General features: G+C 36.2%; 1 protein-coding gene across 15 annotated transcripts in view; it reads right to left on the bottom strand.

Moving 5' to 3' along the window:
• Positions 1-18,635, bottom strand: part of LOC106874006 (focal adhesion kinase 1) — a 235,425-nt gene that overhangs the window by 61,738 nt on the left and 155,052 nt on the right. For 9 of the 15 annotated variants that reach the window (XM_089356767.1, XM_052970231.2, XM_089356769.1 and 6 more), the window contains 2 exons: positions 15,556-15,617; positions 13,055-13,111 (listed from right to left, as the gene is read on the bottom strand). In XM_089356767.1, coding sequence (XP_089212893.1) covers positions 13,055-13,111; positions 15,556-15,617 — 119 coding nt within the window. Of the gene's footprint in view, positions 1-9,434; positions 9,477-13,054; positions 13,112-15,555; positions 15,618-18,635 lie in introns of all 15 variants that reach the window. The other 6 variants (XM_052970233.2, XM_052970230.2, XM_052970234.2 and 3 more) reach the window with 1 other exon arrangement.

Raw genomic sequence — 18,635 nt, 5'->3', positions numbered from 1 at the left:
GTACTCACTGACCTGGAGAAGGCTTTTAACAAGGTACTACACTCTGAAGTCAGGTGGTCACTAAGAAAACAAAGTATAGACAAATGACTTATGAGAGCTGTACAAGATATGTACAGAGAAGGTGTGACTTAGCAATAGATTCAGAGCAGAAGTTAGTGTTTAAGAAAGTGTCTATCAGGGTTTAATTCTCATCCACCAATTGCTTGTTATAATTCTTAATGGTATAACAACAGTTTAAGATTGGCTGTCTGTGAGAACTTCTGTAAGCCTACTTCTAATAGCTGAATCTGTCCAAGAATTAGAAGAAATTTCAAACATGGAAGGAAAGCTAAGAATGGAGAGATCTTCAAAGAGAAAAGTTTGCAGGAAAGATTTTACATCCATCTAGGATGTGGCCATGTTTAATATACAGAAAAAGAGTAAGCTGGAGTTCCATGTGGAGCAGACAATATAATTTATGAATACAAAAGAGGTGCTGTGGGATTACATCAGTCTGAGAGAGACAGACTTCATAGTTAGCAGATACACAAGAGTAGTTAGCACTAAGAGCACTACTAGATAATTTCTTTCAAATGCACAGATGGCTCCAGAAATAATTGATACCTTCTGTTACCTAGGTGACCTAATTAGCAGTGGAGGAGGGTGTTCAGAAAGTGTAGCAACTAGAGTAAGAATGAGATGATTACATGCTTATTTATATGCTATTTAATTGTTATATTTGGTGCGTATATTGTATTATTAAATGGTATTCAATATAATTTAATTAAGATGTTCAGTACATTTATTTAGACAATGGATGTAAATTTTACACACAAACTATAAGTACAGATTGCATAAATTTGTGCTAGCACCTGCAGTTCTACAAATAACGTAAGTTCAAAGAGCCAGATTGTGTGTTGAATATGATGTTGAATTTGTGTGTTGAATGTGATGTTGATGGTTGGCAAAAATTATACACTGAATGCAGAGACAGTGCAAAAGGTAAAAGCAAATGAAGCAAGCATTGGGTAAATAATCAGATGTGTACAAAAGAGAAGAGTGAACTGGTACAGACGTATGATGAGAATGCCAGCTGTGTAGCAAAGAGCTAAGTGACCGAAGTGGAAAGAGTTTGCAGAAAAGGAAAACCAGGAAAAAAATATGTTGAAAGCTGACTTCAGGAAGTTAAACCTTATGAAGGAAATGACAATAGGAAAAAAATGTATGATCATGTGCTGAAAATGACTCATTCAACAAAAAAAAAAAGTATGGAAAAATGAAACATATATCATTTTAACACCCACTTTTCCATGCATTGGACATAGTTTATTGAGGCAGATTTTCTATGGCACGATGCCTGTCCTGTTGCCAACCATCACCTGTTTTCAAGTAAGGTAATATTTCCCCATGGCTAGACATGTTCTCTCAGAATATTGGAAATGAATGACATTGATTATGTGACATTGACAAATCATTTCCAACTAACACATAATGTCAAGACAAGGAGAGACAGATAGACACACAAAAGGCTTTGGTCAGCCTGGCGTTGTAGAAGACACTTGCCCAAGGTATTATGTAGTGGGACTGAAAGCAAAACTATGTTGTTGGGAAGTAAACTTCTTCCCACACACCCATGTTTGCACCTATCCGTGTGTGTGTAACTGTACATACAGATTTATTAATTTGTAACAGAGATATAAGGTTTGACATTTGGTGGGTGATGGCAATCAACCCTGTTGTTAAATGGCACCTATTCCATTGACCCCTGGAAAATGAAAAGTGAAATTGGCTGTCAGGATTTGAACTCAGAATACAAAAGGCTTAAACGAAATGCTAGAAAGCATTTAGTCTCACATTATATTAATTCAGCTAATCTCCCCACACACATGGACTCACACTAATATTAAAGCAGTTAACAAAAGGATGTTCTTCAATTAAAAACAAAACAAAGAAAATTCATATGATGGAAAAAAAAAAATGTATTAAACACATGTTTTATAGAGAAAAAAAAAAATTTTTTAAGATTTAAGATTTAACCCAAAAATTAAAATGTTAGATCACTTCACTTGTGTTTTCATTAAACAAAGGAAAATTTAAAGAAGAATCAATAACAAAAAACCATTTTAAATGAGAGAAGGGAATAAATCCTAATATAACAAATAAATAAATGATGAAAATAAAAAGTGAAACATGAAACTTAGTTTCAAATGAGATAATCACATTATACCGCTGCCATAAGCACATACAAAGCCAGTACAAGAACCTAACACAGTCACTTGACCTGCTAGAACTACCATCACAATATTCCTTAAACTGAACTCTATTGGTTTATGTAAGGCCAAGGATCGTTAGCACGCCGGGCGAAATGCTTAGCGGTATTTCGTCTGCCGTTACGTTCTGAGTTCAAATTCCGCCGAGGTCGACTTTGCCTTTCATCCTTTCGGGGTCGATAAATTAAGTACCAGTTACGCACTGGGGTCGATGCAATCGACTTAATCCGTTCGTCTGTTCTTGTTTGTTCCCTCTATGTTTAGCCCCTTGTGGGCAATAACGAAATAGATATATAATATAATTTCACAGTCTTAAAAGAGATGAAATGGTTGTGATTAGAACACTTGCTCAAACAAGGTTGAACCAGAGCTAAACAACAGTACACACTGGCTGAAGTAAGAATGGAACTCTTGGTCATAACAGCCAGGCACACTAATCCACATTTTCAAACTATTTGTCTCTCTTATTACATGCATGATCACGTCAGCTTGATAGAGCCCCCATTCTTCTGTAACTTATACTGCTCATAGCAGGATTTGGGCCCAACAATAAGTTAACAAACAACTTGTAAGTTTTATGCAATTAATATTTCTGATATCAAGTTGTTTGTTTTGTGACACCTATTTACAACTAGAGTTTATGGAAACAACACATATACCAGAATATGAACTTGGCACCCAACAATCAAGGACCACCACTCATTTCTGATATAAATTATTATTATTATCAATAATGTATTACCAAGATTATTATTATTTTATATCACACACACTTGATCTATAAAATAGTAATAATAATGATTTCAAATTTTGGCACAAAGCCAACAACTTTGGGAGCAGGAGCTAAGTCCATTACATCAACCTCAGAGCTCAACTGGTACTTATTTTAACAACCCCAAAAGGATGAAAGGCAAAGTTAACCTTGGTGGAATCTGAACCCAGAATGCAATGAATCAGAAGAAATACTGCAAGGTATTTTGTCTTAACAGCACTAAAATTTATCTATTAATTTTTAAACTTATGATAATGTCGACCAATTCAACTCAAAGAAACCATTATCCCTGATGACAGGATATTTACAACAAGCTAGTCTGGGAGATGAGACATTTAAGTATTTTCACCATGGACATGTCGTATTGTCAGGAATTTGAATTTTTGTCCTTTCTCTTGGCTGCCAGGTATCTTACTGCTCTAACAATCCAGATTCTCCATAAAATAGCATTGTTTTTGGTACTGCTTAACATCTTGTTATTCATGCAGTAGGAGGTGATTGGGATGGTTTATTTGCTGAAGGCATTATATTTATAGATGGATGTTCTATCCTACCATCAACTACTCAAATGTTAAATAAGAGTAGAGTCTGTTTTTGTATTTTTATTAATTTTGCAAATAAATTGGTTCAAACGAGCTTTGTTTTGTTCAGAGACACAATACAATAACGGTGGTTGGATCTGAACCACTGACCATCTGGTCTGTTCACCAGTGTTTTAACCTTACAGTCATCCTACAACCAAAAATTGATATAGCTTCACCACCTCAATACATTACATTTTGTTTTTGCTGTATTTTGCATAAATTTTGTAACATCAATGTTGCATATAAAGTAAATTATTATTAATAAAATAATCAAATAAAATAAAAAGACAGCAATAGTTGAATTTTGAACATGCAATTAATAATCAATCAACCAATCAGTATCAAAACATATAATCTATATCTAATCTAAACACTACTAAGTATTAAACTATTGATGTGAGTGTGTTAGTAGTGATTGGTATGATTTTTACATCACACCCTCTCCTTTAACTTGATTAGAAACCTTTATAAACACTTTTCAAGGGTTCATGAATAATATTTTAACAGATGGTGTAATTCAAAAATCCTTACAAAAAAAAAACCGGCTAATCTATCTGCGATCTACAGGGTAGGGATCAATCAACTGATTTAACCAACTCCAGCACTTCACTGGTATTTTAATGACCTTGTTGGGATTTGAACTCATAATGTAAAGAGATGTAACTTGAATATTAATGATATATGTGTGTGTGTACAGTTATATTTAATGTGTTCATGTACTTTAAGGCTTGGAAAGACCTTTGCTGTGGAAATTGTCCCAGGAGAAAAATTCTTAAAGACAGTATGTATGAAAATCTACCACTAATGACATCATCCAAATGTAGAGAACAAATCTCTGCATCTTTGTACTTCATCAGTTATAGATACTAAATCTGTTGTTCATAAGATCCAGTTCTTATGTTTAAGCCACAAATAGTACATAGTCACATATGTTGTCTATAAGGAGAATTTTTCTCTTCAGACAATTTCTGCAGTGAGTGTATACAAACATGCTAAATTAAATTGTACATCCCTATGTTTTAATGAACAATGCTTCATGCATCTCTAGTCAATGACAGTACTAATGATCTAGGTGATTTCTTATCTTCACGTTTATAAAGAAAAAAAATCCTAGACAAGATGAATTGGTATAGCCCCAACTGGCGCTGTAAATAACAGGAAGAACATTGAGTAGGTAAGAGTAGATAGTGGGATGGAAATGAAAATGGCGAGAGCTTGTAGCAGACATCGACTTTTTGAATGGAGGCTCATCCGGGTTACAAGCTTTAGGAAACAACAGCGCTGTCTGATATAGAGGAAGAGAATGAGACTGAATGATGATATTTGAATATGTGTGCCTGTATTAGAGAGAGAAAGGTGTGAAGAGAGAAATAAGAATATTATGTTTATGTATGATGTGCATGAAAGGGGGAATATATTAAGAACGTGAGGTAAGTATAGCATTTTTGTGCTCCTGATTAACTATAGCATCTGTATATGAATAATTCAAAATATAACAAGTTATGTGTAATGTAACAATATCTACTATATACCCCCCCCCCCCCAAAAAAAAAACAGTGTGTGTGAATGACTGGGAAAAAAAGGTGGGGGGGGGGGCAGTGCATTAAAGCAGTCAAGAAAATTGGATTAAAACTTATGTGAAGAATGGGAGAAAAAAATGTCTTTGAAAAACAAAACTGTTGAGAGGGAGAGAGAGAGAGAGAGAGAGAGAGAGAGAGATAGAGAGAGAGAAGACAGTTTTCAATGAACTATATCAACATCCAATTGTCTGCTGCAGAAAAACTCCACAGAAATGAAACCAAACAAATCTGCCACCACCATGTTCACCCCACCTCCTCTTTTCTTTAGTTTTGTCCTGCTCTTATTATACATTATTCTAGATCTTTCTTTCCTACAGTAGTTTTACATCCAATTTTTCTGTGCAAGAATGATTTGAACAACACAGCTTTGTTGACTTTATTGTTGCTGTAGTCATGTTTTTCATGCGTAAGACATATGTCTACCTCTTTCAATTGTTAATAACTCAAGTATGATTCAGGAGTGGAACCTGTCAGATATCTAGACTATAACAAAGTATTATGAGTCTTACTCAAGAAACATAATGCAAACATCCACAACCATCACCACCATCCTCATTATAATCCTTTCTTCTTGTCTATAAAATAGTAAAAGGATGAAGAGTAGTGTCCATGACCTTTGTAGGCCACACTCTCAGACTGGCAAGAAAGAGAGGGGTGGTGTCCAGTTTGAACATCTACAAGAAAACTGAAGTGGAGCTGGAGGGCTTGTCTGAAGGCTTGCAACAGAGTGAACCCTACTAAAAGCACTTAAAGAATAGGTAATGGTGCTAAAACAGACAGTATCTAAGGCCAACATGATTGCTACAATCACTAGTCCCTTCAGGTAGAAACTCCTTAAGATGTACCCGGTGTAAGCTATGGACACATAAAAGGTGGAGCAATATCAAAGGAGGGTTAACCGGGAAGATAGTTTTTGTGTGTGGCAGATGCAGAGGGGCAACAATAAATACCAAAGACATACAGAAAACATTCCATCACATGCCAGAAGACAAAAAACGAAGTAGTTGATAGCTTCTGTTACCTAGGTGACCAAGTCAGTAGCACGGGTGGATGCTCCGAGAGCGTAGCTGCTAAAGGAATAGCCTGAGAAAAGTTCAGAGAGTTCCTTCCTCTGCTGGCGACAAAGGGCCTATCGCTCAGAGTGAAAAGTAAACTGTATGATGCATGTTTGCAAATATGCCATGCTACACGGCAGTGAAACATGGGCTGTGACTGCTGAGGACATGCACAGGCTTGAAAGAAATTAAGCTAGTATGCTCCACTGGATGTGTAATGCCAGTGTGTATACACTGAAGCACCCTGAGAGAAAAGTTGGACATAAGAAGCATCAGATGTGGTGTGCAACAGAGATGACTGTGCTGGTATGGTCATGTGTTGTGTATGAATGAGGACAGCTGTGTGAAGAAGTGTCACACCCTAACAGTGGAAGGAACCTGTTGAAGAGGTAGACCCAGGAAGACCTGGGATGAGGTGGTGAAGCACGACCTTTGAATGTTGGGCCTCACGGAGGCAATGACAAGCAACCGAAATGCTGTGCTTGAGAAGACTCAGCAAGCCAAGTGAGATTATAGCTGTGGCTGATGCAAGTGTCGCATAACCAACCCGTTTAAAAGTACCCTTCAATCGTTGGGTGTTATGCTGCGCTTGAGAAGACCTGTTGAGTCAAGTGAAATCATCGTGGCCGATGCCAGTGCCACCAGGCTGGCACGTAAAAAGCACCATTCAAGCGTGGCCAATGCCAGTACTGGTGGCATGTAAAAGCACCATTCAAGCGTGGTCAATGCCAGTGTCACCTGACTGGCTCCTGCGTCAGTGTGACATGTAAAAAGCACCTACCACACTCTTGGAGTGGTTGGCGTTAAGAATGGCATCTAGCTGTAGAAACCTTGCCAGAACAGATTGGAGCCTGGTTCAGCCTCCTGGCTTTCAGTCCTTAGTCAAACCATCCAACCCATGACAGCATGGAAAGTGGATCTTAAACGATGATGATGATGATGACGACCACCCACATTTTTACATACCAATTGTAACCTTGTTTTATTTAATCAGATTTTGTGAGAGAAGGATATGCTTACATTGACAATATAAGAATAAGACAAACATGTTAAGAAATGTTACCTTTCTTCCCCCATACCTATGGAAAAATTGAAGATATTAGCCATTAACTCATGGTTTTTTCCTTCATTGCATATTTATTTCTAGTTAGGTTTTTAACGATTTTCAAATTAAATGTTAACACTAACTTATCCTTATATCTATAGTCCCTCCAGTCTAATCCTTATATCTATAGTCCCTCCATCTATTTATCTAATGCATCAGTGTGTCTCACAATCTATTTATGTATAGTTAATTTTCTAAGATTCCATGTACAAAATATGCTAACACTGATTCCCCTAGATTACTTATTTTGAAGAAGTCAAAAGCTAATATGGCATTCAATATAACACTGAATGGAAGGTGAAAGGAGCTGGATTGCTAGCCTCAAGACCATAAGTTCAAATTGCAGCTACATCCATTATGTTGTGTCTCTGGGGCATTACTCTGACCAGTAAATTCAAGTTTAATGCATTAAATATATTATTAAAAATGCTAGAAATAAATGTGATGAGAAAAAAAAAACACTCATCAATGAAGAATATCATTTCCATTTTATAAATTTTCGGAGATGTATGGTTGACAACTCTGTACATATTTCAGTATTATTCTGACTTCACCAGGAAAACAAAGTTCCCACTATTTGGTGAATTAGTGATGAAAGAATCACTACACTACACAAATGTAAAAGGCTAGTTGTAGGATGAAAAAAAAACCCATTTAGAAATACAATAATTCAGAGATGCCATTTGCATGAAAAACAATACTGCCTACATACCTAATGCAAGGAACATTAGAATGCTAACTAAAAATACAGGCTTGACTCAGATTGCCTAATTTACCAAACTCAAACAAGTTTCACTACTACTTGATATTTGAATGGTCCATTATAAGGGGTTGGGGAAAAACACTCAGCTGCAATGGAAAAAAAAAGCTGTGCAAACAAAAAAGAAAAAAATCCACCCTATCAATGGTAACATGGAAAAATGGATGTGAAACAGTTAAAAAGAAAAAAAAAAAAACTTCAATAAGAAATACAAATATCAAAGACATCTGAGTACCATATATTCCTTATTAATTACAATTGGTAGTACCAAGGTTTTTGAAACAAAACCTAAACATGTCCAGTAAGCTATGTTACACATCAAAATGATTTCGAGGTAGATGTTTAGTCTTTCACAGAAAATTTAGAAGTAGGTAACTAGTACACCTAAACAATTATAAAATTCTTTTCAACATAAAATCAAACTGCTTACATTTGATGAGTGAAATTTGCTCTTTTCCCCTGTCCTCCTATTATCACTTACTGAAACACAAACTTGCTTGTAGATGAGATACATATACATTTCTTTCTAGGCTGTCGAATGAATTTTAAAAAAAATTGTGCTTGTTAAAAAGCGTCATAAAATTTGATGGGGAAACATTTTCCTCTTAATCCTCCAGATGTATTAATTAGCTTGCTGCCCAAGGGTTAGCCTTGGCATCAAAAACTTAAGGACTACCAAGATTCATAACGTGCTGTAGCTATGTCATATTTTCAAAACCAGGAAGCATATTAATTTCATTATCAGCTGTAATGCAAGGCTTATGCACGCAGGTGCATGCATATACACACACACACACAAAAATTCACACACACTCAGATACACACAGTTTAAACTCAAACTATAGTCTGCTTAATGCTTAACTATCATCAAATAGCAATTTTATATTAATTTTCACAATGTGCAGGTATATTGTGTGCAGTTAATATTAGTAAGATGTGTTTCAAATCAAACATGCTTTTTCTTACATTCTCATAACATGGCAGTTTAATTACAGCATCAAGAATTTACCAGATTTTTTTTTTCCATTTTTCTTATACATTTAGTTTCAAATAACAATTCCAATACCATGCATTGTTTTCTTTATTCTTTTTTGCATATACCTGATTGTAAGCCTCAAAAGGTAGGTTTGTGACTAGATTAGTAACTTTAATCATTTATTATTATTATTAATTCTTTCTTTAACAGGAAATGCTAACAAAATGGAACATGCTAGATTCAATACTAATAGTGTGTGGCAAATGTAAAATTCCAATTTCGGTGAGTGCTTAAAGAGCTCCAAATTCTTGAAGAACAAAAGCACGAAAACCATGCTTAGTCGATTAACTCACGCTTAGTATCTTTCTTCCGGCGAGAAACGCATAGATTTTCACCTGAGATATCAAGTAGGAATCCAGTTGAAGACAGAATAGACAGAGTTTGGTTGAACACAAAGACATGGCAATGGTAAAGCTCAGGAATTTTACTTCATAGGTAAACAAAATATTTACTACACATTGGTGTGTGTATATATGTGTGAGTGTTTTTGTGTATAAGGAGTATCACATCAGATTTGCATGCACTCCACATACTATCAATCTTCCCTATATTCCCTGGCACCCTACCAGGCTATCTGGTATCAACATCTATCATTCACTGTTACCATTTATCCTCTACTTTTATTATCCTTCACTCTCTCAGCCCCTTTACTACCTTCTTATCACTATCATTCTGTTTCTACCATCACACTCTTGCTCCTCTTTCCTGCCCCTCCTTGTTCTTTTATTATTGTTGTTCTCGTGTTCTGCTCCTCAGTTACAAAGGGAGCCTTGAGAGAACAAAACAAACACACTGATGGGGACTCTCTAGTTTTAAAGGATAGAAGACAATTCCACTAGTGTTGGTGTCACTATAAATGCACTCAGGATACACAGTAAAGCCGTTTGGGAGTGAACAGAGACATGGAGGTGAGAGGAGCCTTTATTCTTGTTGAGGACATAGTAACCACTCTCATGCTGGTGCCATGAAAAAATGTGCCCAGCTTACTCAGTAAATTATGACATTAAGAAGAAGCCTTTAGTCTTACTGAGGACATGACAACCTCTCTAGAGTTGGTGCCTTGAAAAAATGTACCCACTACATTCTGTAAAGTGATTGGTCTTAGGAAGGGCATCCAGCTTTAGAAACCACGCCAAAAAGGAAACACAAGCAAGATATGGTTCTTTGGCTCCATCTAGTTGAGTGGTAACTGGATAAGAACTGACATGCACTTTGCTGATCCACCCAACCCTTAACTGTAAGGAAAGCGGAAATAAAACAATGATGATGATGATGTAGTGTGTGTGTTATAGGCTTATATATACATACACACACACATGAACATATATAATGTAAGTTATGTGAAGAATAAAGAATCATTGAAGTTGGAATACAGAAAATCATCTGAGGACCACAATAGTTATACTTTACTTTGGTACGGGGTACTTTGTCCTCTGGTTTGCAAATACAAATACATATATAATTTTTTTATCTAACTCATTTCAGTGAGTGGACTATGGCCACCTTGAGACAACCCTGAAGGGTCTTAGTTGACCAAATCAACCACTAAGTTATGGGAAGGGAAACAAATCAACATCGGTTAAGCAGTGGTGAGGGACAAACACAAAGAGACACACCATCATCATCTGTCCATTTTCTATGCTGATATGGTCTGAACAAGTTGTCACAGTCTGGGTTATCTTGCACACAGCAACAACCTGCCCAAAATATGAACTGGGTGTATTTCATCATGCTACAGGCCTGAAAAATGTTATCGCAAACACAGAGGACTTTAAGTCCCACTACACCTTGCATCAGTTCTTATTCAGAATTATTGTCCTCTCAGATGGATAACCCTGCATTGCAACTTACAGAATCCACAATTTGTGGAGGATGATTTTATCCATCATCATCATTTAACATCTATCTTCTATGCTAGCATGGGTTGGGTGATTTGACAGGAGCTGGCAAGCCAAAGAACTGCACCAGGCTGTCTGTTTTGGCATGGTTTTTATGGATGGATGCCCTTCCTCACAAATCTCAATATGTCACGTGTACATTCAAACACATATATACTCTAGTTCATGTTATGAGTACTTATTCTCTTGTTTCTGTGTATGTGTGTGTGTGTGTGTGTGTGTATGTGTGTGTGTGTGTGTGTGTGTGTGTGTGTGTGAAAATAACTCGGTTATAGAGTCATAACTTTCCATCATTAAAAGTTGTAGGAAGAAACAACTACATCATATAAAATGCAATTAGCTTACATAAAATATAAAATTGAAAAAAATAAAATACAGAAAATTAAAATATAAATGTTCACAACCTCATTAAATTCAAGATAAGTTTTAAAAGTTTTACAAATAACTCGATTTCTTGTGAAATTTATTCAATGTGTAATTGTTTAAATACAGGAAAGATAGAAAAAAGACCCCGAAGGATAAAGATACAAAAAAAAAATGCCACACTGAACAGAGAAGTCTATGAATATTTGTGTAATAAAGTACATATCAGAATGAAAATAGTATGATTTGATAATATCTTAGTTGAAAAAATTTAATTATTTAACGGGCTTTGTTTTGACATTAATTTTTTTTCATTCATAATTAAACTTTTCATGCTAACAAGGAAAACGTGCTATAAAGAATTTTAACATTTTGGATTTTATTCATTTGCATGACAAATCATGGAACAGCATATTTTCTTATATATATATATATATATATATATATATATATATATATATATATATATATATTTATATAAGCACACAAACACATAAAAATATCATTAAGTTACATTAATACAGTAGCAATCAGTAAGTAAATTATCTAATATTTTGTTGGTGATGAAATAATTTTATGACTGCAAGTTGCATGGATTATTTAACCCTCTTGTTATCATATTTCTGATTAACATGAAATTTTATTGGACGTTTTTAATTTAGAACACTTTAAAAACAGGATGTGTGTATCATGAACCAGGGATAGTCTCAGGCAGGTTGGTATTTAGAGTTAAACCCTTTTTATTAAGCTTAAGGATCCTTAAGGACAAGGCGAGATATATATCCCCATTCTAGGGTACTTTCAACCAAAAATACCTGACACATTTTTCACACAACTGGGTGAACTGAGACAATGAAAATTTAGTATTATACTCAGAACCAACACACTACATCCTCTGATCTACAGATAAGATGCACTATATTTTCTTCCAACCAAGTCTATTGCTACTATTCCAACCTTTGTTCCATTAACTACATATCATCTTCACTGAAGCCCACCTGCTAAACTGTCATTCCTATTTGCAACAGATCAACTTTGTCTTGCAAGTCCTGCAGTAACCACGAGAATCCTGTCTCTGTACATATTTTTTTCTGCAGATATTGAATTACAGCTGTTCAAGCTGAACACTGACTATGTCAATCTCACTGCCCTCAACCCACTAATCCACTCAACCCCACTAATCAACTGGTACTTATTTTATTGACCCTGAAAGAATAAAGGGCAAAGTCAACTTCAGCAGAATTTGAACTAAGAATGCTAAGACGGACGAAATGCTGTTAAGCATTCTGTCTGGTATGCTAACACTTCTACAAGCTCGCCTCCTAAATTAATTATTGAAAATATTAAATGTGTTAAATGAACAACAGCCATAGAGATATAATTTCCATATATACATAATAGACCAATTCCATATTTAGGACATACATACATATAGTAGGATGCTTCAGAAAAATTAGATAACGTTATGCATACATGCTGTCACAATTTAGAGAATATTATATTGACACACTGAATTATGTAACATGTGGCCAGGATACAGGCAGAGACAATTATTACTTATGTATGTGTGGGCAAAAGTTGTGTCTGTATGCAAATATGTGTGTATGTGTGTGTAGGATGAAGTTTCATCTAAAATTAACAGCTGAACTCACCATCTGGGATACTGTAGTCACCTTCCTCTTCTACAATTTCAGCATAATCTGACAAACCTGAAAGTAAACATAATGAAATTATGAAGTTTGTTAATAACATACCTGCCCAGTGCCACCCTCAACTCCTCATTATGATCAACATAATCATCATCACTACCACTCATTCAGTCACCATCTATTTGTCAATATTACTCATCCACCTACATTATGAACTCAATCATCAGCATGCTCATAACAACTGTATTACCACTAACAGCACCATCACCCAACAATACAAGCACTACCATCATGAACCACTAGTGCCATCACCAACATCAACAATACTAGCACCGTAGTGAAAATGGTACACCCCTTCCCACATAACAAAGTGATACGAATCAGTCACTATAAAGTCAGTAGTAGTAGAGTCATTGTATGAATTCTCAGTTGGAGTTGTGTCAGTTATGCGATATATATACAAGTTTGAGTTACCGTCAAGATAGATATTTCAAAGTCATTGTCTTGTGGAGCTATCAACGATAGCATGATTGATGAGTCAAAGGCGTGGAATACCACCACAACATATTAGTGGCGACAAGAATATTACAACACTGACAACAACATACATGTGGACGAGGATCCACATTATAACAGTGGCGACGAGGATATAAAAAATTATGTGGACAACGTTGAAAATAATCTTTTTCACAAGAAAATAAACAATTCATGCCGATGATGTCAAAACATTTTTCTCATGGAGAAATTAAAAACTTGACAGAGGAGTAACAAACATTTTTGTTGTATATATTTTACGAAAAATCTGTAAAATGATGGAAAACTTGATAGAGGGTTCAGTTGAGTTGCAAAAACAGCAACAACAACTCAAAGGAAACAAGAACAACAACAAATGCTACAACAAATGAAGTTGGTAACAGAACTGGAAAATACGTTTTTGCCAGACCATGTAGCAAATTCAATAAATGAATTTGAATATGACTTGGAAGAAGGAATCACTTTCGAGGCATATTACCAAAGATTTGACCAAATTATTGAAGAAGAATGCCAAGACTGGACGGACGAAATGAAAACGTCTAATTCTGAGGAAACTGGTGACGATAGAGCACAAAAAATACTGTAACCTTACATTGAATTTTAGAAATTCTGAAAATGTTCATGGTAGAACATAAAACAATAATGCCTTACCATCCCAGATCAAATGGACAGTCAGAGTGTTTTGTGGACACTTTTAAAAGAGATTTGAGAAAAGCAAGCAAAGAAGCCACAAAGTCACTCTGCAGCAACTCCTAAGGGTATACAGGGTGACATCGAAGCCACAAAGTCACTCTGCAGCAACTCCTAAGGGTATACAGGGTGACATCAAACCCCAATACACCAGCAGAACTGATGTTCGAGAGGAAGATGAAATCAGTTTTTGATAAACTGTTACCTGGTGAGGAAAGAAAAAGTACTAGGAAAAACAATCCAAAATTTTTCAAAATAAGGTGTACATGAGGTTATATAAAAAAGGAAACCTACTGGGAAGAAGGCAAAATTACAAAGTACATAGGAAAAATGATGTACAGAATTAAAAGCAGAAAATATATTGAAAAAAGACACAGAAACCAATTGAAGAAGAGATTCATAGAAAATGAACCAGATAGATTGGAAGAAACAATGGAATGGCTATATAGCACATTCCAGGTACTAACACTGTTACAGGTAGTTGAACCCACGTGTACAAGAGGAAGAAAAAAGGAACGCAGAGTTCTTACAAATAAACACAAAAAAAAAAGGAGGAGTGAATAAAATTACTTGTTTCCCAAAGAAAAAAATAAACTAAAAAGGGAGATGTTGTAGTGAAAATGGTACACCCCTTCCCATGTGACAAAGTGGTATGAACCAGCCACTATAAAGTCAGAAAGTCAGTTGTTGTAGGAGGTCAGTACTAGTAGAATCGTTGTATGAGTTCTCAATTGGAGTCAGTGTCAGTTATGTGATATATAGGAGTTCGAGTTACCGTCAAGGTAGAGGTTTCAAAGTCATTGTCTTGTGGAGCTATCAGCAATAGCACAATGGATGAATCAAAGATAAGATGCAGAGTACCACAACCGTCATCATCACCAACCATACTACAAATATCAACTATACCATCACCCATACCATCAGCAGCAATACTTCCATCACCACTACCATCACCACTACCATTCACATCAGCTGTAGTAGTACTTCCACCACGAACCACAACAACAACACTCCCTTGTTATCAACTACATTCTTCCTTCTGAACATAGATGTACCACCATCCATAACATAAGTTAGTTAGGTATACAATATAATACTCTGTACATTTCCATCTCCACACTCCTGTTGCTTCAACTGCACTGTTTGTTATACAATGAAATTTCTACTGACCCTTACTTATGATCAGTCAGACAAGTTTGGAGTGAAATACTACCAACACACACACACACACACACACACACACACTACTACTATAGAGTAATACTCAAAGTTGTACATACGCTCTGTAGGAGTGAGAGGGTCATTGCCTCTACTGTAGTTACTACCTGATGATTGCTGAATACTGAAATATGAAAGAGAGAGAGAGATGGTCAGAAGTTTTTATATAGAAATGAGAATTTATATAAATAAGTGAACATATTCATAAATGTTAATTTATGAATGTTTTGAATTTATGTCTATTATTTTAGAAGCAAGTTTAAGAATAACAACAGAACAGTGACTGATGGTGGAGACTCAATACTGAAAGTATAGTTAAATAATAAAATTTATTTTGACTGGGATTTTTAAGTTTCACTTGGTAGCTTACTCAACCAGGCTGAATAAGGTGTCAGGCGAAACAGTCAAAATAAATTTAATAATGGACATATTTATATGAAGACATATGGAAATCTTTATATATGAATATATAAATAGGTAAACAAGACATAGTTGAAAATTGAGGTTATGTACACAAACACATAAGGCACACATACATATGACACACAAAGATGTGTGAGGGAGAGAAAATGTTATGCTGACAGGGTTTCTGACTGTCAGCATGAATAGGGCTGGATATAAAGTCTGGTTATAACTAATGTTATAAACAGTGAATTGGTAGAGCTGTTCAAGTGAAAGAAAGAATGCTTTGCATAATCTATTCAAATTCTTTGCATTCTCAGTTCAAATCCCATGAAAGTCAGCTTAAAATTTTATCCTTCCAGGTTAAAAAAAATAATAAAGTGCCAATCCAAGATAATGGAATGGCAGAAGTGTAAGAATGTTGGACTGGACATCTTATATTCCAATCTTTTAGTTTCAAAGTTCAAATCGTGCCATGACACCAGTGTTATCCTTATCAGAGTCTACTCTGTTGCAAGCATTCAAGGCCAAGTCTCCAGTGTGAGGACACCTTCCAGTCTTAGCAAACTGAAGTATCAAGGAACTGAACTCATGACTTGAGTGATCCAATAACCTAGTATATTAACCTCACAGCAATACAATATATATATATATATATATATATATATATATATATATATATATATATATAAATATATATATATATATATAAATATATATATATATAAAATGAAATTGCAATATATATATATATATATATATATATATATATATATATATAAAATGAAATTGCAATATATATATATATATATATATATATATATAAAATGAAATTGCAATATATATATATATATATATATATATATAAAATGAAATTGCAATATATATATATATATATATATATATATATATATATATATATATATATATATATATATATATATATATAGCCAAAAATAAACCTCTGTACCTGGCTTTCGTTGACATGGAGAAAGCATTTGACAGGGTCCCCCACTCCCTTATCTGGTGGTCAATGAGGAAACTAGGGATAGATGAGTGGTTACTGAGAGCTGTGCAAGCCATGTACAGGGACGCTGTCAGTAAGGTGAGGGTTGGTAACGAGTACAGTGTAGAATTCCGGGTAGGAGTAGGGGTCCACCAAGGCTCAGTCCTCAGCCCCCTCCTATTTATCATAGTCCTCCAGGCAATAACACAGGAATTCAAGACAGGATGCCCCTGGGAGCTCCTCTATGCTAATGACCTTGTACTAATTGCTGAGTCACTATCAGAACTAGAGAAGTTTCAGGTGTGGAAGCAAGGACTAGAATCGAAGGGCCTTAGAGTCAACCTAGCTGAAACCAAAGTCCTAATAAGTAGGAAGGTAGACAAAACACAAACCCCTTTAGGTAGATGGCCCTGCTCAATCTGTAGAAAAGGTGTAGGTCGAAATTCTATAAGATGTACCCAGTGCAAGAAATGGACACATAAGAGGTGCAGCAATACCAAAGGCAGGTTAACTAGGAAGTTAGTTTTTGTATGTGGCAGATGTTCAGGAGCAATAAACACTGAAAATGTGCAGAAAACAACTTCTTCCAGGGAGAAAAACTAGACGTAGTTGATAGCTTCCGCTATCTGGGTGACCAAGTTAGTTGTAGAGGAGGGTGCGCTGAAAGTAGCTGCTAGAATAAGAATAGCCTGGGCAAAGTTCAGAGAGCTCTTACCTCTGCTGGCGACAAAGGGCCTCTCACTCAGAATAAAAGGCAGACTGTATGACGCATGTGTACGAACAACCATTCTACATGGCAGTGAAACATGGGCCGTGACTGCTGAGGACATGCGTAAGCTTGCAAAGAATGAAGCCAGTATGCTCCGATGGATGAGTAATGTCAGTGTGCATACCCGACAGAGTGTAAGTATCTTGAGAGAAAAGTTGAACATAAGAAGCATCAGTTGTGGTGTGCAAGAGAGATGATTGCGCTGGTATGGTCATGTCGCGAGAATGGATGAGGATAGCTGTGTGAAAAAGTGCCACACCCTAGCAGTTGAGGGAACCTGTGGAAGAGGCAGGCCCAGGAAGACCTGGGATGAGGTGGCGAAGCACGACCTCGGAACATTAGGCCTCACCGAAGCAATGACTTGTGACCGAGACCTTTGGAAATATGCTGTGCGTGAGAAGACCCGACAAGCCAAGTGAGACCAAAATCCAAGGCCTCTGCCAAGGATGTAGCCAGCCCACTTATGCGTAACATTCCTTCATTGGACACTAAACTCTGCTTGCGAAGACCTTTTGAGGTAAGTGAAATCGAAATCGAACTAAATTTGACGCCTGGCACCCATGCCAACGTCTCTTTCATTGAACACTAAACTCGGCTTGCGAAGACCTGTTGAGGCAAGCGAAAGTGAAATCGTGATGGCACCTGTACCAGTGGAGCACTAAGAGCACCATCTGACCATGATCGTTGCCAGAGCAGCTGTCTGACTTCCGTGCCGGTGGCACGTAAATAGCACCATTTGACCGTGATCGTTACCAACGTTGCCTTCCTGGCACTTGTGCCAGTGGCACATAAAAGCACCCACTACACTCTCAGAGTGGTTGGTGTTAGGAAGGGCATCCAGCTGTAGAAACTCTGCCAAATCAGATTGGAACCTCGTGTAGCTACCTGGTTCACCAGTCCACAGTCAAATCGTTCAACCCATGCTAGCATGGAAAGCGGACGTTAAACGATGATGATGATATATA

The sequence above is a fragment of the Octopus bimaculoides genome, chromosome 8, assembly GCF_046866305.1.
Source record: "Octopus bimaculoides isolate indiv1 chromosome 8, ASM4686630v1, whole genome shotgun sequence".
In the NCBI taxonomy this organism is placed as follows: Eukaryota; Metazoa; Mollusca; class Cephalopoda; order Octopoda; family Octopodidae; genus Octopus; species Octopus bimaculoides.
Note: the sequence above shows the minus strand (reverse complement) of the source record. Positions and strands in the feature narration are given on the sequence as shown.